Source organism: Scyliorhinus torazame, chromosome 3, assembly GCF_047496885.1.
Source record: "Scyliorhinus torazame isolate Kashiwa2021f chromosome 3, sScyTor2.1, whole genome shotgun sequence".
In the NCBI taxonomy this organism is placed as follows: Eukaryota; Metazoa; Chordata; class Chondrichthyes; order Carcharhiniformes; family Scyliorhinidae; genus Scyliorhinus; species Scyliorhinus torazame.
In genome coordinates this window covers 102,335,991-102,359,986 of record NC_092709.1, presented here as the reverse complement: position 1 = coordinate 102,359,986, position 23,996 = coordinate 102,335,991, and the positions used below count along the sequence as shown (strand labels likewise).

Sequence of the window (23,996 nt, the reverse complement as noted above, 5' to 3'; positions counted from 1 at the left end):
ATTTTTTAGCCAGATCTTGGTAGAAAGTTAGAGGAATGGCAGGGAAGGGAGTGCAATGTTCCTCCTGCAGGATGTTTGAGGTGAGGGATGCAGTTAGTGTCCCTGCTGATTTTACCTGCAGGAAGTGCTGCCATCTCCAGCTCCTCCAAGACCGAGTTAGGGAACTGGAGCTGGAGTTGGAAGAACTTCGGATCATTCGGGAGGCAGAAGGGGTCATAGATAGCAGCTTCAGGGAATTAGTTACACCAAAGATTGGAGATAGGTGGGTAACTGTAAGAGGGTCTGGGAAAAAACAGTCAGTGCAGGGATCCCCTGCGGTCGTACCCCTGAGAAACAAGTATACCGCTTTGGATACTTGTGGGGGGGACGACTTACCAGGGGTAAGCCATGGGGTACGGGCCTCTGGCACGGAGTCTGTCCCTGTTGCTCAGAAGGGAAGGGGGGAGAGGAGCAGAGCATTAGTAATTGGGGACTCTATAGTCAGGGGCACAGATAGGAGATTTTGTGGGAGCGTGAGAGACTCACGTTTGGTATGTTGCCTCCCAGGTGCAAGGGTACGTGATGTCTCGGATCGTGTTTTCCGGGTCCTTAGGGGGGAGGGGGAGCAGCCCCAAGTCGTGGTCCACATTGGCACCAACGACATAGGTAGGAAAGGGGACAAGGATGTCAGGCAGGCTTTCAGGGAGCTAGGATGGAAGCTCAGAACTAGAACAAACAGAGTTGTTATCTCTGGGTTGTTGCCCGTGCCACGTGATAGTGAGATGAGGAATAAGGAGAGAGAGCATTTAAACACGTGGCTACAGGGATGGTGCAGGCGGGAGGGATTCAGATTTTTGGATAACTGGGGCTCTTTCTGGGGAAGGTGGGACCTCTACAGACAGGATGGTCTACATCTGAACCTGAGGGGCACAAATATCCTGGGGGGGAGATTTGTTAGTGCTCTTTGGGGGGGTTTAAACTAATGCAGCAGGGGCATGGGAACCTGGATTGTAGTTTTAGGGTAAGGGAGAATGAGAGTATAGAGGTCAGGAGCACAGATTTGACATCGCAGGAGGGGGCCAGTGTTCAGGTAGGTGGTTTGAAGTGTGTCTACTTCAATGCCAGGAGTATACGAAACAAGGTAGGGGAACTGGCAGCGTGGGTTGGTACCTGGGACTTCGATGTTGTGGCCATTTCGGAGACATGGATAGAGCAGGGACAGGAATGGATGTTGCAGGTTCCGGGGTTTAGGTGTTTTAGTAAGCTCAGAGAAGGAGGCAAAAGAGGGGGAGGTGTGGCGCTGCTAGTCAAGAGCAGTATTACGGTGGCGGAGAGGATGCTAGATGGGGACTCTTCTGCCGAGGTAGTATGGGCTGAAGTTAGAAACAGGAAAGGAGAGGTCACCCTGTTGGGAGTTTTTTATAGGCCTCCTAATAGTTCTAGGGATGTAGAGGAAAGGATGGCGAAGATGATTCTGGATATGAGCGAAAGTAACAGGGTAGTTATTATGGGAGATTTTAACTTTCCAAATATTGACTGGAAAAGATATAGTTCGAGTACAATAGATGGGTCGTTTTTTGTACAGTGTGTGCAGGAGGGTTTCCTGAAACAATATGTTGACAGGCCAACAAGAGGCGAGGCCACGTTGGATTTGGTTTTGGGTAATGAACCAGGCCAGGTGTTGGATTTGGAGGTAGGAGAGCACTTTGGGGACAGTGACCACAATTCGGTGACGTTTACGTTAATGATGGAAAGGGATAAGTATACACCGCAGGGCAAGAGTTATAGCTGGGGGAAGGGCAATTATGATGCCATTAGACGTGACTTGGGGGGGATAAGGTGGAGAAGTAGGCTGCAAGTGTTGGGCACACTGGATAAGTGGGGCTTGTTCAAGGATCAGCTACTGCGTGTTCCTGATAAGTATGTACCGGTCAGACAGGGAGGAAGGCGTCGAGCGAGGGAACCGTGGTTTACCAAGGAAGTGGAATCTCTTGTTAAGAGGAAGAAGGAGGCCTATGTGAAGATGAAGTGTGAAGTTTCGGTTGGGGCAATGGATAGTTACAAGGTAGCGAGGAAGGATCTAAAGAGAGAGCTAAGACGAGCAAGGAGGGGACATGAGAAGTATTTGGCAGGAAGGATCAAGGAAAACCCAAAAGCTTTCTATAGGTATGTCAGGAATAAGCGAATGACTAGGGAAAGAGTAGGACCAGTCAAGGACAGGGATGGGAAATTGTGTGTGGAGTCTGAAGAGATAGGCGAGATACTAAATGAATATTTTTCGTCAGTATTCACTCAGGAAAAAGATAATGTTGTGGAGGAGAATGCTGAGCCCCAGGCTAATAGAATAGATGGCATTGAGGTACGTAGGGAAGAGGTGTTGGCAATTCTGGACAGGCTGAAAATAGATAAGTCCCCGGGACCTGATGGGATTTATCCTAGGATTCTATGGGAGGCCAGGGAAGAGATTGCTGGACCTTTGGCTTTGATTTTTATGTCATCATTGGCTACAGGAATAGTGCCAGAGGACTGGAGGACAGCAAATGTGGTCCCTTTGTTCAAAAAGGGGAGCAGAGACAACCCCGACAACTATAGGCCGGTGAGCCTCACGTCTGTAGTGGGTAAAGTCTTGGAGGGGATTATAAGAGACAAGATTTATAATCATCTAGATAGGAATAATATGATCAGGGATAGTCAGCATGGCTTTGTGAAGGGTAGGTCATGCCTCACAAACCTTATTGAGTTCTTTGATAAGGTGACTGAACAGGTAGACGAGGGTAGAGCAGTTGATGTGGTGTATATGGATTTCAGCAAAGCGTTTGATAAGGTTCCCCACGGTAGGCTATTGCAAAAAATACGGAGGCGGGGGATTGAGGGTGATTTAGAGATGTGGATCAGAAATTGGCTAGCTGAAAGAAGACAGAGGGTGGTGGTTGATGGGAAATGTTCAGAATGGAGTACAGTCACAAGTGGAGTACCACAAGGATCTGTTCTGGGGCCGTTGCTGTTTGTCATTTTTATCAATGACCTAGAGGAAGGCGCAGAAGGGTGGGTGAGTAAATTTGCAGACGATACTAAAGTCGGTGGTGTTGTCGATAGTGTGGAAGGATGTAGCAGATTACAGAGGGATATAGCTAAGCTGCAGAGCTGGGCCGAGAGGTGGCAAATGGAGTTTAATGTAGAGAAGTGTGAGGTGATTCACTTTGGAAGGAATAACAGGAATGCGGAATATTTGGCTAATGGTAAAGTTCTTGAAAGTGTGGATGAGCAGAGGGATCTAGGTGTCCATGTACATAGATCCCTGAAAGTTGCCACCCAGGTTGATAGGGTTGTGAAGAAGGCCTATGGAGTGTTGGCCTTTATTGGTAGAGGGATTGAGTTCCGGAGTCGGGAGGTCATGTTGCAGCTGTACAGAACTCTGGTACGGCCGCATTTGGAGTATTGCGTACAGTTCTGGTCACCGCATTATAGGAAGGACGTGGAGGCTTTGGAGCGGGTGCAGAGGAGATTTACCAGGATGTTGCCTGGTATGGAGGGAAAATCTTATGAGGAAAGGCTGATGGACTTGAGGTTGTTTTCGTTGGAGAGAAGAAGGTTAAGAGGAGACTTAATAGAGGCATACAAAATGATCAGGGGGTTGGATAGGGTGGACAGTGAGAGCCTTCTCCCACGGATGGATATGGCTGGCACGAGGGGACATAACTTTAAACTGAGGGGTAATAGATATAGGACAGAGGTCAGAGGTAGGTTCTTTACGCAAAGAGTAGTGAGGCCGTGGAATGCCCTACCTGCTACAGTGGTGAACTCGCCAACATTGAGGGCATTTAAAAGTTTATTGGATAAACATATGGATGATAATGGCATAGTGTAGGTTGGATGGCTTTTGTTTCGGTGCAACATCGTGGGCCGAAGGGCCTGTACTGCGCTGTATTGTTCTATGTTCTATGTTCTATGTTCATCACGTGCAATACTTCTTTGTAGTCTTCTGCAACTTAAAGTAGCCATATAAACAGCCAACATTCCTTCTAACTCAGCAACAACCAGCAATTAACCAGAAAGTGGTTGAGGAGTCCTTCAAATGGCGAGACCCTTCTTAATGCTGAACACACACTCAACTGTGTGGGTTAAGTACGAGCAGGAGTTTTCACATTGAAAATGGCACTCTCAAGAGTCTGTAGCCACCTGAGTTCCCGATTGAAAATGGCGAATGGCAAAGGCTGAAGGGAAATTCAGCCAACACAGGCAGAAACCAGCAGGTGCAAGTTTGCTGTGTATTTAACTCTGCAAAAGCCCAGACAGCATCGATACTAGCAGCCATCTGCATAATAATGTAGCAACCATCTACATACTAATAAGCAATCCCCGGGAACAATAGCAACATTTGGGACAAACAAAACTAAGCCAGACTCCCCGGCGCCAGCAGGAGCCGACACAAAAGAGGTTAACGGACACCTCAAGACCGCCCATCGATCAGGGAACCTCTCCAGTATTGGAGAAATCGAACCAAGCTATTGGAACAAAGTCCAATCACCTAGAACCACGTACAGGGTCCGCCCCGAAAGGCGGGAAGCCCCTGGGGACTATAAAGTTTAGCCCCCAAGTTCAAATCGTTCTTCTTGACCGGGTCACACAGCAACGCGAACCAACATTGACCGTGACTGGTTCAACGGCCGCCGAGAGATCCTAAGTCTTAAGTCGACGCTCGCTATGAGATAGGCACTCCTAGCTATCAATCCGTACCAACTTCGAATCCCGCAGATTCAAAACCCGAACGAAAGGCCATTTGTTCCCCATACCTGGTGGGCCAGTCCGAAGTTAAGTACAGGCCCGTTAGTCGTAGAAGTAACTTAGACGTAGAATTTGTGCGTGAGTAGCGATTACTGTGTATAATAAATGTGCTTTGATTTAAATCTTACTAATCGGTGTATTGAGTTATTGGTCATTACTCGAACTTGAACCTTGTGGCGGTATCATAAAGATACCTGGCGACTCGAGAGCAAAGGTTATAAAACAGAGCCAAGTGAACCAACCAAAAGTTAGCAACAAGTCATATCAGCGTTAAGTGCTTATTGACATCGTAATTTGCCAGTGTACGTCCAGCGCAGCGAATGATCGATCCAAAACGTCATGCCCAATCCATACACAAAATGTGGACACAATTTTGGAGTTGAAATGCAACTGAATCCAAGAATACAATCACTGCAGAAATGAATTTCCCACCATGAGTGTTTATATAACAGCTTTAAGATAAAAATACATTCCAAGATGCGTCATCGAGGTATCTTCAGACAAAAATGTGCCCTGAGCCAAAGAAGGCAAAATTAGCAGAGTGATGATCCAAAATGTGGGCAGCACGGTAGAACAGTGGGGGAGCATTGTAGCACAGTGGCTTCACAGCTCCAACGTCCAAGGTTCGATTCCCGGTTTTGGTCGTTGTCTGTGCGAAGTCTGCACGTTCTTCCCATGTCTGCTTCGATTTCCACCGGGTGCTCTGGTTTCCTCCCACAGTCCAAAGATGTGCAGGTTAGGGTGGATTGGCTATGCTAAATTGCCCTTAGTGTCCAAAAAGGTTAGGTGGGGTTACCGGGATAAGGTGGAGGTGTGGAGATAAGGTGGAGGTGTGGGCTTAGGTAGTGTGCTCTTTCCAAGGGCCGGTGCAGACACGATGGGCCGAATGGCCTCCTTCTGCACTGTAGATTCTATGATTCTCAAAGAGAGACAGTGAGAGCAGTCATCAAGATTAAAGGGAGGTCTGGTATAGGCAAATAATAATAAAGTATAGGCTGTAAAATCTCGACTCACACCCAAAAGAAGTCGGGATTTCAGCAATGTAACCAAGGAAATTATTTGAAAAATTGAATCGTTTTTTAAAAACAAATTTAAAATAAGATCTAATTTTGTAATGTTCATTCCCTATTGTCTTTGCAGGTGAAAAGGTGCAAAATGCTATGGAACAGAACATGGGATGAATTCCGATGCCAAACCCCACCTCATTTACATGGAAACGGTTGTGCAACTTCATGCTCTACTGTCTGTGCCTGTGACAGAGATCGAAGAGGGCAGCATTTGTCCACAGTGAGTGAAGTACTGTAGCCCCGGTCATCTTTCCATCTGAATAATAAGGGTCTGCAATGATTGTATTCTTGGATCCAGTTGCATTTCAAGTCCAAAATTGTGTCCACATTTTCTGTATGGATTGGGCATGACGTTTTGGATCGATCATTCGCTGCGCTGGAAGTTCCCCTCTTTCCGAGGGACTGCACCATCAGGACACATTCAACTACTTTAAACTCATGCATTTTCGTTCCTCAGGTCCAACATGGCCCAGGAGAGTGAAGGTGAAGCTGGTGCTGGTGGAGGATGAGGATGGTGAGGAAGGATAGTGAAGGAGGAGGAAGTGAAGGAACGAGAGAGGGAACTGTTTCTGGAGGACAATCTTGAGACACAGCCAGCAGGAACTCCATGCTGGGAGCCAGGTGCTGTAAGCAGAAATCTATTCGCCCCTTAACCAGTCAGACCAGTATCTGGAGTCCATGACTTTCATCTTTCTGTTCTGAGAAAACAGCTGGCACCAAGGCTTGCCTACATGCGCAGGTCTCAAAAGAAAAGTAGTGAATCCACTACTCGGCAGTCCCTGGGGCTGCTGAAAAATGCTATTGCTCTTACAATCATTGAATAAAAGTTAGATATTGCACAATTCTGTTCAACTATTGATGCAGGTCTGTCTTGAACTTTTATTTAATGGGTCTTTATTTTGAAGTACAACCAAACATGCTACAGGAGTTACAAATAGCTCAATCTCAGCTCAGTAAAGAATCTTTTCAATCTAATATGAATCATTAGCAGTTCTGCGACAAAGTGTTTTCAATATAACTGTAAAAATGTTCGACTCAATACTTTTAAAAATATTTTACAAACACGCTTGTCCTTTGATATTTGTACAAACAGGATGTTTGAGCATCCTGGCTTAATCCTTTTTTTTTGCCAGTTTAGAGAATCTTGCCAGTTTTTATAAACGAGTTGCCATCACATTAAACGCTGCAGTCACTTAAATTACAGTCAGCGTATCTTAAAGGTTACAGTTCAAACTAGCAGAGAAGAAGATGGCTTCAGTTGTTGGAGGCCAAGTAACTCAGCCTCCGGACATTGCTGCAGGAGTTTCTCAGGGTAGTGTTCTCGGCCGAACAATCTTCAACTGTTTCATAAATGACATTCTCTCCATCAAAAGGTCAAAAGTGGAAATGCTGACTGATGATTGCACAATGTCCAGAAACAGTTATGACTCCTCAGATACTGATGCAGCCCATGTCTATATGCAGCAAGGCCTGGACAACTTCAGGCATGGGCTGATAAGTGGAAAGTAGCATCCGTACCACACAAGTGCCAGGCAAAAAACAATTCCAACAAGAGAATCTGCCCATCTCCCCATGACATTTAATGGCATTACCATAGTTGAATTCCCTACCATTAACATCCTTGGGCTTACCATTGACCAGAAACTGAACAGGACTAACCATATAAATACTGTGGCTATATGAGGTCAGAAGCCATGATGTGGAGATGCCGGTGTTGGACTGGGGTGAGCACAGTAAGAAGTCTTACAACACCAGGTTAAAGTCCAACAGGTTTGTTTCAAACACTAGCTTTCGGATCACTGCTCCTTCCTCAGGTGAATGAAGAGGTATGATCCAGAAACATATATACAGACAAATTCAAAGATGCAAGACAATGCTTAGAATGCAAGCATTTGCAGTTAATTAAGTGTTTACATATCCAGAGATAGGGGTAACCCCAGGTTAAAGAGGTGTGAATTGTCTCAAGCCAGGACAGTTGGTAGGGTTTCGCAAGCCCAGGCCAGATGGTGGGGTTCAAGTGGCAGTTGAAAGGAATTCAGGACCGGCATGTTCCTGTGAGGAAGAAGGATAAATACGGCAATTTTCGGGAACCTTGGATAACGAGAGATATTGTAGGCCTCGGCAAAAAGAAAAAGGAGGCATTTGTCAGGGCTAAAAGGCTGGGAACAGACGAAGCCTGTGTGGAATATAAGGAAAGTAGGAAGGAACTTAAGCAAGGAGTCAGGAGGGCTAGAAGGGGTCACGAAAAGTCATTGGCAAATAGGGTTGAGGAAAATCCCAAGGCTTTTTACATGTACATAAAAAGCAAGAGGGTAGCCAGGGAAAGGGTTGGCCCACTGAAGGATAGACAAGGGAATCTATGTGTGGAGTCAGAGGAAATGGGTGAGGTACTAAATGAATACTTTGCATCAGTATTCACCAAAGAGAAGAAATTGGTAGATGTTGAGTCTGGAGAAGGGTGCGTAGATAGCCTGGGTCACATTGAGATCAAAAAGACGAGGTGTTGGGTGTCTTAAAAAATATTAAGGTAGATAAGTCCCCAGGGCCTGATGGGATCTACCCCAGAATACTGAAGGAGGCTGGAGAGGAAATTGCTGAGGCTTTGACAGAAATCTTTGGATCCTCACTGTCTTCAGGGGATGTCCCGGAGGACTGGAGAATAGCCAATGTTGTTCCTCTGTTTAAGAAGGGTAGCAAGGATAATCCCGGGAACTACAGGCCAGTGAGCCTTACTTCAGTGGTAGGGAAATTACTGGAGAGAATTCTTCGAGACAGGATCTACTCCCATTTGGAAGCAAATGGACGTATTAGTGAGAGGCAGCACGGTTTTGTGAAGGGAAGGTCGTGTCTCACTAACTTGAGAGAGTTTTTCGAGGAGGTCACTAAGATGATTGATGCAGGTAGGGCAGTGGATGTTGTCTATATGGACTTCAGTAAGGCCTTTGACAAGGTCCCTCATGGTAGACTAGTACAAAAGGTGAAGTCACTCGGGATCAGGGGTGAGCTGGCAAGGTGGATACAGAACTGGCTAGGTCATAGAAGGCAGAGAGTAGCAATGGAAGGATGCTTTTCTAATTGGAGGGCTGTGACCAGTGGTGTTCCACAGGGATCAGTGCTGGGACCTTTGCTCTTTGTAGTATATATAAATGATTTGGAGGAAAATGTAACTGGTCTGATTAGTAAGTTTGCAGACGACACAAAGGTTGGTGGAATTGCGGATAGCGATGAGGACTGTCAGAGGATACAGCAGGATTTAGATTGTTTGGAGACTTGGGCGGAGAGATGGCAGATGGAGTTTAATCCGGACAAATGTGAGGAAATGCATTTTGGAAGGTCTAATGCAGGTAGGGAATATACAGTGAATGGTAGAACCCTCAAGAGTATTGAAAGTCAAAGAGATCTAGGAGTACAGGTCCACAGGTCATTGAAAGGGGCAACACAGGTGGAGAAGGTAGTCAAGAAGGCATACGGCATGCTTGCCTTCATTGGCCGGGGCATTGAGTATAAGAATTGGCAAGTCATGTTGCAGCTGTATAGAATCTTAGTTAGGCCACACTTGGAGTATAGTGTTCAATTCTGGTTGCCACACTACCAGAAGGATGTGGAGGCTTTAGAGAGGGTGCAGAAGAGATTTACCAGAATGTTGCCTGGTATGGAGGGCATTAGCTATGAGGAGCGGTTGAATAAACTCGGTTTGTTCTCACTGGAACGAAGGAGGTTGAGGGGAGACCTGATAGAGGTACACAAAATTATGAGGGGCATAGACAGAGTGGATAGTCAGAGGCTTTTCCCCAGGGTAGAGGGGTCAATTACTAGGGGGGCATAGGTTCAAGGTGAGAGGGGCAAGGTTTAGAGTAGATGTACGAGGCAAGTTTTTTACGCAGAGGGTAGTGGGTGCCTGGAACTCGCTACCGGAGGTGGTGGTGGAAGCAGGGGCGATAGTGACATTTAAGGGGCATCTTGACAAATACATGAATAGGATAGGAATAGAGGGATACGGACCCAGGAAGTGTAGAAGATTGTAGTTTAGTCGGGCAGCATGGTCGGCACGGGCTTGGAGGGCCGAAGGGCCTGTTCCTGTGCTGTACATTTCTTTGTTCTTTGTTCTTGGGTGAATGTAATGCGACATGAATCCCAGGTCCCGGTTCAGGCCGCACTCATGTGTGCGAAACTTGGCTATAAGTTTCTGCTCAGCGATTCTGCGTTGTTGCGCGTCCTGAAGGCCGCCTTGGAGAAGGCTTACCCGGAGATCAGAGGCTGAATGCCCTTGACTGCTGAAGTGTTCCCCGACTGGAAGGGAACATTCCTGCCTAGTGATTGTCCCGCGATGTCGAGTCTCGGGCAGCGGCCGTCCGGAGGAGTTTGCAGCAAACTACCCTGCCTTCAGAACAGCGACCACGACACCACACAACCTTGCCATGGCAATCTCTGCAAGACGTGGCAGATCATCGACATGGATACCACCATTACACGCGAGCACACCACCCACCAGGTACGCAGTACATACTCGTGCGACTCGGCCAACGTTGTCTACCTCACACGCTGCAGGAAAGGATGTCCCGAAGCATGGTACATTGGCGAGACCATGCAGACGCTGCGACAACGAATGAACGGACATCGCGGGACAATCACCAGGCAGGACTGTTCCCTTCCAGTCGGGGAACACTTCAGCAGTCAAGGGCATTCAGCCTCTGATCTCCGGGTCAGCCTTCTCCAAGGCGGCCCTCAGGACGTGCGACAACGCCGAATCGCCGAGCAGAAACTTATAGCCAAGTTCTGCACACGAGGGCAGCCTCAACTGGGACCTGGGATTCATGTCGCATTACATTCACCCCCCACCATCTGGCCTGGGCTTGCAAAACCCTATCAACTGTCCTGGCTTGAGACAATTCACACCTCTTTAACCTGGGGTTACCCCTACCTCTGGATATGTAAACACTTAATTAACTGCAAATGCTCCCATTCTAAGCATTGTCTTGCAACTTTGAATTTGTCTATATATATGTTTCTGGAACATACCTCGTCATTCACCTGAGGAAGGAGCAGTGCTCTGAAAGCTAGTGTTTGAAACAAACCTGTTGGACTTAACCTGGTGTTGTAAGACTTCTTACTGTGGTCAGAAGCTAGAAGTCCTGTGGCATGTAATTCACCTCTCGACTCCCCAAAGCCTGTCAATCCTCTACAAGGCACAAGTCAGGAGTGTGATGGAGTGTTCTCCACTTTCCTGGATAAATGCAGCTCTAACACTCAAGAAACTCAAAGCGGGATGGCACAGTAGCGCAGTGGTTAGCACAGCTGCCTCATGGTCCGAGGACCCGTAGTTGGATTAGCCACACTAAATTGCCCCTTAATTGGAAAAAAAAAAATTGGGCACTTCAAAAAAAAAAAAGCTCAACGCCATCAAGAACAAAGCAGCCCACTTATCAGTACCCCATCTAACTCCTTCAACATTCACTCCCTCCACCACTGACGCACAGTGACAGTAGTGTGTACCATCTACACGACGCACTGCAGCAACTTACCAAGGATCCTTCAACAGCATCAGATAGGCAACAATGACCAATGAGTCGACTTGTATCTTTGTGTATGGTGCCTCCCTCTCAGGCCCTTCTGACTCCTCTTCCGTATTTATGGTAAAGAGTGGTATACTGGATATAAAGGCCACTGAACGCCATTGTTTCTTCAGGAAAATGGTGGAGTGGACAGGGTTCCTAAAATTCTCAGTTCCAGAAATGTATAGCAGTATGGGGAACTTCAGAAAGGAATGCTCTGGCATAAAATGGAGTTAAGTCGATTAAACATGATTTTTTTTCCAGAACAAAATGGCCCAACCTGTTATTTATACCATCTTCTGCAGCAAAAGAATATGAGTAACGTCAGAGACTTTCTGAAAAATTGTGCACACTGATCACAACAATCCTACTCTCATGTGAGCTGACATTCTGTTTGCTACACTGGGCCAGATGCTTTAGTCATACAACAACATTCCATAATCCACAGACCTTAAGGCCTACTGCAAGCTTCCACAAGGGCTCTCAACTATCCACCCTTAAGTTACAAGGTTAGTCGAAAGCACCAAAAACTCCTGGTATATTTGAAATTTAGAGCAATATTTCTGTAAAGTTAAATTTTCAATAGAAAACATTGGCCTGGCGGGTTTGTAAATGTTTCATTGCAGAGGGCAAGGCCTTTGATGGGCTGCCCACCATTGCCCCAATTGAGGCACCCAAGTGACCAATTATTGACCACTTGGGGGCAGTTTCCTGCTCAGACTCAATTTTTTGCCTCGTGGGAGGAGTTTGCAGGTATGGATGAAGCCCAAAAACATGTAGGTTCTGGTGTCGGGCCTGAATCACACCGACCCACCCAAAGATCCAGTAATGGCAAGACTTCCTCCACCCACACCACAGTCCCCCAACCAAATCCCACTCCACCACCTCTCCCCTGACACCCCAATCTCATACAGCCCAGCACTCACCCACCCCTTGCCCCCAAGCCTCCACCACCTGGGACCTCCAAAACCTACTTCTTCCTGGGATCAGGCTTCAGGAACTGCATGCAGTTCCATTCAGGTTGGCCAGCACCTCTCTAAAATTGGACTTGATCCCAGTTAAGGGGCAGAACTCCTGCCTGCAGCCAATTAATGCTTGTGGGAGCTTGAAATTACTGCAGAGCGGACAGTGCCGGCAAGGTGGTGGTGTGTGTGTGTGGGTGGGGGGGGGGAGGATTCTCATCACCTATTTGGATGCAGGATAGGAAACCCGCCATCTATAAAATATCTGCCCATTTTTTTCTAGAACGGAAAGAAAAAAATAAAATGTTCAAACGTTGGCGGTTTCTCTCTGCACAAAGGCTGCCAGATTACTGAGTTTATCCAGCATTTGTTTTATTTCAGATTTTAAGCATCTGCAGTATTTTGCTTTCATTAAAAGCAATGCTTTGGATTTTTCCCCCCAAAATTGCTTGTTATGCATTTTGGTCACCAATTTTTCTAAGTCAATGTATTGATAACTGCATCTATTCTAATCAGTTGGGAGTGAATAACAACTATGTGAGAGCCATTAAATAATTTTAAAAAACATTACTGGGGGATCAAGAGCTCAAGGATTTGAAAAAAAATTCTTCACTGTATAATCACATTTTTTGTTGAATAAACTCAAACTCATAAACTTGCTTCAATGTTTAATCAAATATAATTCAATACATTTGTGGCATATTCTTCAAACCTTCATTCTTTATTTTCTTTCAAATCAATTTCGGGTTTAGATGTAATTTAACCAAAAGCTATCACGTAAATTCAAAAACAATAAGCGTTTTGAAATTTTAAGCTCAATTAATTAAAATTTAGTTGGCAGGTACATTAGAGGGAGCATCACCATCAGTCCTATGACTTTGAGACAACATGATCAGTACGATGACACAGCAGGCCATAGTCAATCACTGTGGATACCTAGCAAGTAATAACATCTGTGCTAATCTAATGGTTTACACTGGGAAGTATTAACCTCCAAAAACAAGTGTATTTAATATAAATACAGTGTAATATATTCTTAACATTCAGATAGCTGATCACAGTCATGACAATAGGGAAAATAGTGGTTGTAGTTTCCCGATAAGCGCTTAAGCATTTTTCCTTCCCTCAGTCTCAGTAAGATTGCATCTAGTATATTCTATGTAATCTTGAGGTAACATTTCAGCACATTGAATTGAATAGATGCATGAATTGAATAGGTGTGTAGCAATCAAAAATGTAGCAATGGACTAAGCATATTTACAATCTCCATGTTTAAGGCTAATGACTTTTAATATTATATCTCAAGGTATGTTAAGGTATGCTCGCTGAAGCTTAAGCAAATTCTTGGAGTGACCCCATTCTGAACCAAACCAGAAGTTTAAACCAGTGGATTTACCTCAGTGAAGAGCTTCCCCAAGCACCATGCTTGTCTGTCAAAATGTTGATAATCTTCTGAATCAGCTGAGTGGATGTCACATGATCTCGGTACTTTGCAGCTCTTATTAGGTGATCACACATCTTTTCTTCTTCACGTCTTTCTGCTGAATACTGGGCACACAGAGACTGCCAAGGAAAAACAAAAGCAATATGTTATTTTTTTCTTACAACCTTATTTACCACTCTTATAATCAAGCCAGAAGCGCTATATGGAATAGATTCACTTTGCTACTATGTTTCATTGAAAGCCAAGATCATTTTCACACAATTACTACAATACATGTACAACTCATATTAGCTGAAGATAATCAGAAGCATTCTTATCTCTATATTTTCCTGACAAAATGTACACCTCCATCCTCTGAGACATGTCCAGGACTGGTCTGTGTCAATACAAACAAGAGCTCAACAGCAATCACTCCATAAATGATCTTACCGAGAGAAAAGCAACAAGTTAAATGTTTAATGACATGGAAAGTTATTAATTGGCTAACATTCACTGTTCGGGGTGGGCCAATTTGGCCCCCAAAATACAGACACAGGGATCACGATTCATAATTAACACATATCAAACAACCTGCTAACTACATGCTACCCACTGAACAGAATGATGGCTCTGCACAGCCAGTGGTAACCACACTGTTCATGTGATCATCAGGGGTCCATAATTGTACTTCCTTGAACTTACGAAATCTAAACTGCAATGCTTAAAGTTTGCATCTCTTAAAGGAGAGCTGTGTGTGGCCAAGTACTGACAGCCATTCAGGAGCTGAATCTGCCTTGGGAAAAATGAAGAACAGCACAACATGGGAGACAACAGGCTTCAAGGTTTTCAGATGCTGCACTGGAGGTCTTGGTGGTGGTGGAAATAATGGTGAAAAGTCCTGTATTCACAGGGGGAAGGCCCTCAAAACACACGCAAAAGGCTATGGAAGTAGACAGCAATGGAGGTCAATGCCAAGAGTCAAGTCCCAAGGACTTGGCTGCTGCGTCACAAGACAGTCAATGACATCTGATGAGTGGTTGACATAAATAAATTTATCTGCAAATGGCATACCTTTCCAATTGCAGCATTAACCTCAGACACTTCTCAATTCACCACAACCCAACGACCCACCTACTGACAATATCAATCAGAACATATATTCAGCATTCACATGCTCCACTGAAGCCTCATATATCTAACATTGCTGCAAGCCTCACATCAACATCTTACAGCTGGCATACACTGCCAGCTATTCAACAAGAGGCACCTATATCAGCCACACAATTGGCATGACACTCACTTACACTGTCCTCTATCCAGCAAGAAGTGATACACAGCTGAAAGAAACATGAGCTAACCAGAAGAAAACAGGCCTGCCTGTATCACCCACAAAGGAGGCATTGTCATCATTATTGGAAATGCAACTGCTAAGCCCATGGCAAGTGGCGGAGTGGAATCAATTAAAGACAAAAGCATCCTCAAACTGAATCCTCTTTCTCAAATCCAATCTCACCATCTCACCCCACCACCTCACAGAAACATGACCCTCATGTATTTCTATTTCCACACAGCCAAGAAGTGCAACCTGGCCAAGCTGTTGAGGATCAAGAAATCGATGATGATGACAACTAAACTTATTGAATTTTTGGAAGTGACTAGAGTAGTGGACAGGGGAATTTCTATGGATGTCATTTATAGGGACATCCAGAGGCATTTGATAATGTCACACATAGGAGGCTGTTAACTAAGGTGAAAGCTAACGGAGTTGAGGGCAAATTATTGACATAGTTAGGAAATTGGTTGAGTGGCAGACAGCAGAGTGGGGATAATGACTAGTTATTCTCTTTGGTAGGAGGTGACCAATGGTCTACCACAGGGATCTGTGTTGTGGCCTCAATTATTCACACTATCCATTAATGAATTGGATGATGGCATAGAAAGTCATATATCCAAATTTGCAGATGATACAATGTTAGGTGACATTGTGGACAGCCTAGATGATAGTATAAAATTGCAAGGCGATATTGACAGATTAGGTGAATGGGGAAAATTGTGGTAGATAGAATTTAATGTAAGCAAGTGAGGTTATCCATTGTGGACCCAAAAAGGATAGAACAGAGTAATTTTTAAATGGAAAGAGGTTAGGTACGGTGGATGCCCAAAGCGACTTGGGGGTTCAGGTACATGGGTCCTTAAAATGCCAGGAACAAATGCAGAAAATATTCAAAAAGGCTAATGGAATGCTAGACTTTGTATATAGAAGAGTTGAATATAAAGACACATGGGCTATGCTGCAGCTATACAAAACCCTGGATAGACCCCACTTGGAATACTGTGAGCAATTCTAGGCACCTCACCTTAGGAAGGATATTTTGGCCTTTGAAGGAGTGAGAGGTAGGTTTACTAAACCTACCTGGATTACAGTAGTTGAGGTGCGAGAAGAGATTACTCAAATTAGACCCGTTTTTGCTAGAATTTAGAAGGTTATGGCGTCATCTGAATGAAGCATTCAAGATATTAACAGAGAATGACAGGGTAGATAAAGATAAACTATTTCCGCTGGTTGGAGATTGGGCTTGGTCTAAAAATTAGGGCTAGACTGTTCAGGAGAGATACTAGGAAACACTTCTTCATTCAAAGGATGGTAGAGGTTTGGGAACACTTTCCCACACACAGCAGTTGGATGCGAGATCAGTTGTTCATTTTAAATCTGAGATAGATAGGTTTTTGTTAAGCAAATATATGAAGGGATATGGACCAAAGTCAGATATATGGAGTTACGTCACAGATCAGCAATGATCTCATTGGACTTCCGGTGGCGGCCATGAAGGGGTAGGTCGCACATTTGATAGCTCCCGCCTGTAACGGACTTTTGGACCTTTTTCCCCCGGTTTTGTTCGGATTTTATGGGATAAATCAGCGAAGAGTGAGACAGTAAGGAGAAATCTCCCTCCGGTGTATGGAGAATTGGACCAGAAGTGGCCGGGTGAGACGACAAAGTCCTATAAGGGAGAAGCAAGCAGAACTGGTAACACGGGACAGCATGGCGGAAGGCAAGGGCCGCGGGGAGACGGCGCAGTGGTCGACGGAGCAGCTGGTGAAGTCTTTTGAGGATTGCTTCGCCAAGCTGAAGGAGGACACGCTGGACCCGATTAAGGCTTCGATTGATCAAGTGGTACAGAATCAGGAAACCCACAGGAGAGCGATCCAGGAGGTCGAACAAAAGTTGTCCGAGCATGAGGAGTATATAACCATGCTGGAAAGCAAGGTGGGGATGATGAACGACCACCAGAAAAGAATGCAGGAGAAGCTGGAGGATCTGGAGAATAGGTCCAGGAGGCAGAATCTCAGAATTGTTGGCCTCCCTGAAGGCAGTGAGGGATCGGATGCGAGGGTCTATGTGACGGACATGTTGGAGAAGTTGATGGGGGCTGGGGCGTTCCCTCGGCCCCTGGAAGTGGACAGAGCGCACAGAGCCCTTGCGAGGAAGCCCAGAGCGAACGAACTGCCGAGAGCCATGGTGGCACGTTTCACCGTTTTATGGACAAGGAACACGTTTTGTGGTGGGCCAAGAAAGAACGGAGCAGCAAGTGGGAGAACTGTGAGTTGCATATTTATCAGGACCTGGGAGCGGATTTGGCCAAGAGGCGAGCTGGGTTCAATCGGGGAACAACGACCGTCTTTAAGAAGGGGGTAAAGTTCGGGATGCTGTACCCAGCCCGCCTGTGGGTCACACATGAGGCTACTTCGAAACACCAGACGAAGTATGGAGCTTTATTAAGGAAAAGAAGATGGAGGCGAATTAAAAGACATTTAAGCCTCGGAGAAGTTCTGTGGCGGCGATTTGTGGTGTTGGGGTGCAAAAATGTAAGTAGTTGTGTGTGAAATAATGGGCTGTGTGGATGGTTAAAGGTTGTTTTGTCTTGCACAGACCTTCTTTGAGGGAGGGGGATGGGCTTTGAATTTAGTTCTGCTTTTTGGGTGATTATTTTTCTAAAGTGCTTGTTTCTTCACTTTTCTTTCTGTTGTTTGTTTACTGGGGAATGTGATGCTATTAAAATGTTTATTCATGTGGGGGGGGGAAAGAGGAGTGAACAATAGATGGAGACAGACTGCTTGGTGCCAGGTGTGGGAGCTATCGAGTCAACATGAGTCAGCTGACTCTCGGAGGCGCAGTGGGGGGTGGACAGGTGCTAAGCTGGAGCTTGACTTGGGGGATTGGGGTTTTAGTGTTGTTGCTGGGGGGGGGGGGGGGGGGTTGGGGGGGGGGGGTAGCTGCTTTGCTGAGAGGGGAGGAACTGTTATTAGGGGGCAAATGGGAGGTCGGGAACGGCGACAGCCTGAGGGGGGACTCGAGGAAGCGGGGGGCGCGAGCTTGAGGTTGGCCTCGAGGCAGGCAACATTCTAGTAAATCTCTTCTGCACCCTCTCTAAAGCCTCCACATCCTTCTGGTAGTGTGGTGACCAGAATTGAACACTATACTCCAAGTGTGGCCTAACTAAGGTTCTATACAGATGCAACATGACTTGCCAATTCTTATACTCAATGCCCCAGCCAATGAAGCCAAGCATGCCGTATGCCTTGACTACCTTCTCCACCTGTGTTGCCCCTTTCAGTGACCTGTGGACCTGTACTCCTATATCTCTCTGACTTTCAATACTCTTGAGGGTTCTACCATTCACTGTGTATTCCCTACCTGCATTAGACCTTCCAAAATGCATTACCTCACATTTGGCCGGATTAAACTCCATCTGCCATCTCTCCGTCCAAGTCTCCAAACAATCTAAATCCTGCTGTATCCTCTGACAGTCCTCATCGCTATCCGCAATTCCACCAACCTTTGTGTCGTCTGCAAACTTACTAATCAGACCAGTTACATTTTCTTCCAAATCATTTATATATACTACAAAGAGCAAAGGTCCCAGCACTGATCCCTGCGAAACACCACTGGTCACAGCCCTCCAATTAGAAAAGCATCCTTCCATTGCTACTCTCTGCCTTCTATGACCTAGCCAGTTCTGTATCCACCTTCCCAGCTCACCCCTGATCCCGTGTGACTTCACCTTTTGTACTAGCCTACCATGAGGGATCTTGTCAAAGGCCTTACTGAAGTCCATATAGACAACATCCACTGCCCTACCTGCATCAATCATCTTAGTGACCTCCTCGAAAAACTCTCTCAAGTTAGTGAGACACGACCTTCCCTTCACAAAACCGTGCTGCCTCTCACTAATACGTCCATTTGCTTCCAAATGGGAGTAGATCCTGTCTCGAAGAATTCTCTCCAGTAATTTCCCTACCACTGAAGTAAGGCTCACCGGCCTGTAGTCCCCTGGATTATCCTAGCTACCCTTCTTAAACAGAGGAACAACATTGGCTATTCTCCAGTCCTCCGGGACATCACCTGAAGACAGTGAGGATCCAAAGATTTCTGTCAAGGCCTCAGCAATTTCCTCTCCAGCCTCCTTCAGTATTCTGGGGTAGATCCCATCAGGCCCTGGGGACTTATCTACCTTAATATTTTTTAAGCCGCCCAACACCTCGTCTTTTTGGATCTCAATGTGACCCAGGCTATCTACACACCCTTCTCCAGACTCAACATCTACCAATTCCTTCTCTTTGGTGAATACTGATGCAAAGTATTCATTTAGTACCTCACCCATTTCCTCTGACTCCACACATAGATTCCCTTGTCTATCCTTCAGTGGGCCAACCCTTTCCCTGGCTACCCTCTTGCTTTTTATGTACGTGTAAAAAGCCTTGGGATTTTCCTTAACCCTATTTGCCAATGACTTTTTGTGACCCCTTCTAGCCCTCCTGACTCCTTGCTTAAGTTCCTTCCTACTTTCCTTATATTCCACACAGGCTTCATCTGTTCCCAGCCTTTTAGCCCTGACAAACGCCTCCTTTTTCTTTTTGACGAGGCCTACAATATCTCTCGTTATCCAAGGTTCCCAAAAATTGCCGTATTTATCCTTCTTCCTCACAGGAACATGCCGGTCCTGAAGTGGTTCAAGACGACAGCTCACCACCACTTTCTGAAGGGCAACTAGGAATGGGCAATAAATGCTGTTACCAGCAGAATACAGTCTTTTGACCAATTTATTGGCCACCAGCCAACCAATCAAAGCGAGTTCCACCGATCTCTCGGGTGCCGTAAAGTTCTGATGTTCAAAGGTAGCAGTGTTCTCTTTTGGAATTTTTGAATTCCTCATTTCCCTGCTTGACTTAAAGGTACATGTCCATTAAGCATCCATGGATCAAAATGGTAACAGCAAAAATAAGTGGGGGAAAAAAGGAATCAACAGGAAGGGCCCTTACAACATTAATGATCTAGGGGGGTGGGGGCTATAATGACAAAGCTCACAGATGACACAAAAATTGGTGGTGTCGTAAATAGCGAGGAGGAAAGCTTTAGATTATAGGATGGTATCGATGGGCTGGCCAGATGGACTGAACAGTGGCAAATGGACTTTAACCCCTGAAACGTGTGAGGTGATGCATTTTGGCAGGACTAGCAAGGCAACGTATTACACAACGAATGGTCGGACATCAGGAAGAACAGAGGACCAAAGGGACCGTGGGGTGTATATTCAAAGATCCTGGAAGGCAGAAGGACAGGTAGGTGGGTAAAAAGGCATATAGGATACTTGCCTTTATTAGCCAAGGTGTAGAATATGAAATCAGAGAGGTTATGATGGAGCTGTATGAAACACTTGTTCAGCCACAGCTAGAGTACTGTGTGCAGTTCTAGTCACCACACTATGGAAAGAATGTGATTGCACGATAAAGGGTGCAGAGGAGATTAACCGAGATGTTGCCTGGGTTGGGGTGTTCTGGCTCTGAAGAGACACTGGATCGGCTGAGGTTGTTTTTTTAAAGCAGAGAAGGCTGAGGGTGGACCTGATTGAGTTGTACAAAATTATGAGTGATATAGAGAGTAGGAAGAAATGTTTTACACTTAGTAGAGGGGTCAATAACCAGGGGGAATAGATTCAAGCTAAGTAGATGATTTAGAGGGGATTTGAGGAAAACATTTTTCACCCAGAGGGTGGTGGGAATCTGGAACTCGCTGCCTGAAAGGGTGGTAGAGGTGGGAATCCTTATAACATTTAAGCAGTTTTTAGATGAGCGCTTGAAAAGCCATAGCATAAAAAGCTACGGGCCAAGTTCTGGAAAATGGGATTAGAATAGGTGTTTGATGGCCACCTGACAAGATGGGCTGAAAGACATCTTCCTCTGCTGTAAAACTCAAGCTTATGAAATCTGGAAACTAAATAAATTTAATGTCATTTTACCTTTTCTGAATGTACACTTTGAGAGCTGATCCATTTTTTTCATGTACATATGCAGGCAGAAGTGTATTCAGGAAATATGATAAGGGTGCAAAGTAGAGAAAACAAGCATATGGTATAAAGTCTACAGTAAATGTCTTATAAAGTGCCCTATAATTTACAGTTGGAACCTCCTCCACAAATTAACCATTAACTTTTCAAGTCTGACATATAATCCATAGATATAAATCATGTTAGCAGGTTACTATTTCCCTTTTATCAATCTCTGTCTCTTTAAAAAATATTAAAGAGAAGTTTGACATAAAACAAGTGCTAAAAAGGAAATCAAATAGCACTTTGTAAATGGCAGGATAGACTTGAATTGTGTGAAATGGTAATTGCAATGAGCAATCACAAAACTGTACTAGCATAGTATTACAAATATGCTGCGCTATGTTACTTTACTTGTTTTAGACCATATTGACAGCTTCTATTGAACCTTGATCTGATGAAACAGTGCTGACTAAAAGCTTTGAAGTATGTCAGCTACATCCTCTAATTTGGTTCTAATTTTCTCAAGTTTCAATAGTCCCAAAGGGTTGTTATTTGAGAGAGAAAACTCACACAATGGGCTGTCTTGCTACTGATACGGATTCACATCAAATAAGCTGAACAATAATAAAAAGCGATCCAGTCCTCCAGTTTAAAAGATATTTGAACTTGAATTACCTGCCTCAAATTTAACATTAGTTCGATTTGACAAAAAAAACCACAAGGAAATTCTGAAAACTTCCAGAAGATGGCATAGAAAAATTAAAGCTTAAAGAGAACAAAAATCATGCAATGACAAAGTCTGACAGCTATGTTCAAGTGATGCCTCTGTCATTTCGTTTCAAAGTATTGATTTGCCTCAGCATGAAAAGAGTATAATTCAATGAAATAGATATAGCATGATAATAGCCATCAAGGTTAGCTTAGGCAGAGTACTCATCAAAAAAACATTTGTTTTTGGGGTTTAAAGGTTGCCTGCAATGTGAAAATTCAATAGCTTCTATAAAATCTGAAATTATAAATTGATCTCTTCTACAGATTAACGGAGTTAAAATCGGAAACTGCAATAAGTCTGATACTGTACACCAGAGGGAGAAAATATGAACAACTCAATATGAAAATATGAACAAAATATGAACAAGCAATTGAATTTCACCTGTATGATACACTAAAGAAAATAAACTTGAAGGAGTACTGGAAGAAATAAATGTGCCCATAAACTGGAGGGAAAAACATAACTTCTCCATGCTCTACTTTTTAACTTTATCTCTTCCTGTCCCCGATTTCAACCATTCTTTGTTTCCTACTTCAAAGCAAGATTGATGAAACAGCTTGAGCAGTAAAATAATCATCCTGGATTTGACGCTGGTGTCATCAATTGAACTCCATTACCAGTTTGATAGGAATGTGTTTCTACAACATATAAATGTTTGTCCCTGCAGAAACATTCTGCAAATAATTAAATTTAGTAAACTTCCAACAGAATATCAAAATTCAGTGCAAGGTTTCCTCCCTTTAGACTCTAGCCATATAGTTGGAAGCCCATCATTCCCCTACAACAATTACCACCATTCAGTTTTTTCTCCTGGCTGCTTGCATAAATGAGCACCAAATTATGAAGCTAAATATATCATGTGAACCTTAAACAGCTTTTGCACACCTTGTGTGCAATTTCCAATCATTGTAAAGCTGTCATGCCAAGAAACAGGGATTCTGTTACTGTACAAACTTCATTTCCAGATTTATCCAAATACAAGGTAATCTTCAGGAATATACACCAAGCAGCTTGACCTTATGCAATATTAAAGTTTACAAAACCGCGGAGAATATTTTAAATGCAGTTTTATGTTATAAATGAATTGCTGGACAGTATTAGACCCATTGTCTCTCAGAATTGATTTGACTTGACTTCAATATTCAAACTTACTCATTTGTCAGCTTGGTTCAGCATCCTCACCTCAGTCAGAAAAAAACGGGAGGATCAAGCACCAATCAAGGCTGACACATACGTGCAATAAGGAAGATACCAACTTTTTAAAAAATATTTTTATTGGTTTTTGCATTAGATTGTGAGAACATTGCCAAAAAAGCAAAAGAATAAGAAATACAAACAGAAAAATGAAAGAGGGAAAATAAAGTAATCAGGTATGAATGTATAGGAAACATATATACAACTATGATGTGTGTTAACATTGGACCCCCAGTAATGGGTTACCACAACCGTACTGCTTGACTATTTACATGTGGCTCCATGGTATTAAAACATACCAGGGGTGTGTTTGCCGTTGTTGTTGCCATAGTCGCACCCATGGGATCTCTTTCCTTTGGTACCCTTTGATTCCTCTGCCCTACTTCCCCTGTACTCTGGGTGGTGTCTTCCCTCCTCCCTTCTTCTAGCCTCCCTCCTCCTGTTTCTGTTTCAGTCCCCCTCCATGCTCCCCTCCACTCCCTTATTGGTTGCCGGTCACAAACAGGTCCTCAAATCGGTTGGTAAATTGCTTCCATGTGCTGCAGAAGCCTTCCTTCGATCCTCCGATGGTGAATTTTATAATTTCCAATTTGAGGTATTCCACCAAGTCGGTCAGTCAGTCTGCAGCCTTGTATAGAGCTGCTCATCTCCAGCCGAGCAGGAGTCTCGGGAGGGTGATCAGGGAGGCAACGGATAGGGTGTCTGCCCCTCTCCCCGAAAAGAGCTCCGGCTGTTCCGATACCCCAAACACGGTCACTAGTGGGCATGTCTACATCCCCACTCCCACAACCTTGGACATGGCCTCGAAAAAGGCAGTCCAATACCCGACATGTATGGGACAGTACGGGAACATGGGTGTGGTTGGCCGGGCCTCCCTGGCACCATTCACATTTGTGCTCCACCTCCAGGAAGAACCTGTTCATGTGAGTTCTGG

At 44.7% G+C, this 23,996-nt stretch overlaps 1 protein-coding gene across 2 annotated transcripts in view; it reads right to left on the bottom strand.

The window, feature by feature from the left end:
- The window catches only part of LOC140408621 (lipopolysaccharide-responsive and beige-like anchor protein), a 1,704,725-nt gene that overhangs the window by 1,105,857 nt on the left and 574,872 nt on the right, over nt 1-23,996 (bottom strand). For both annotated transcript variants that reach the window (XM_072496077.1, XM_072496078.1), the window contains exon 36: nt 13,742-13,908. In XM_072496077.1, the coding sequence (XP_072352178.1) occupies nt 13,742-13,908 (167 nt within the window). The remainder of the gene's footprint in view (nt 1-13,741; nt 13,909-23,996) is intronic.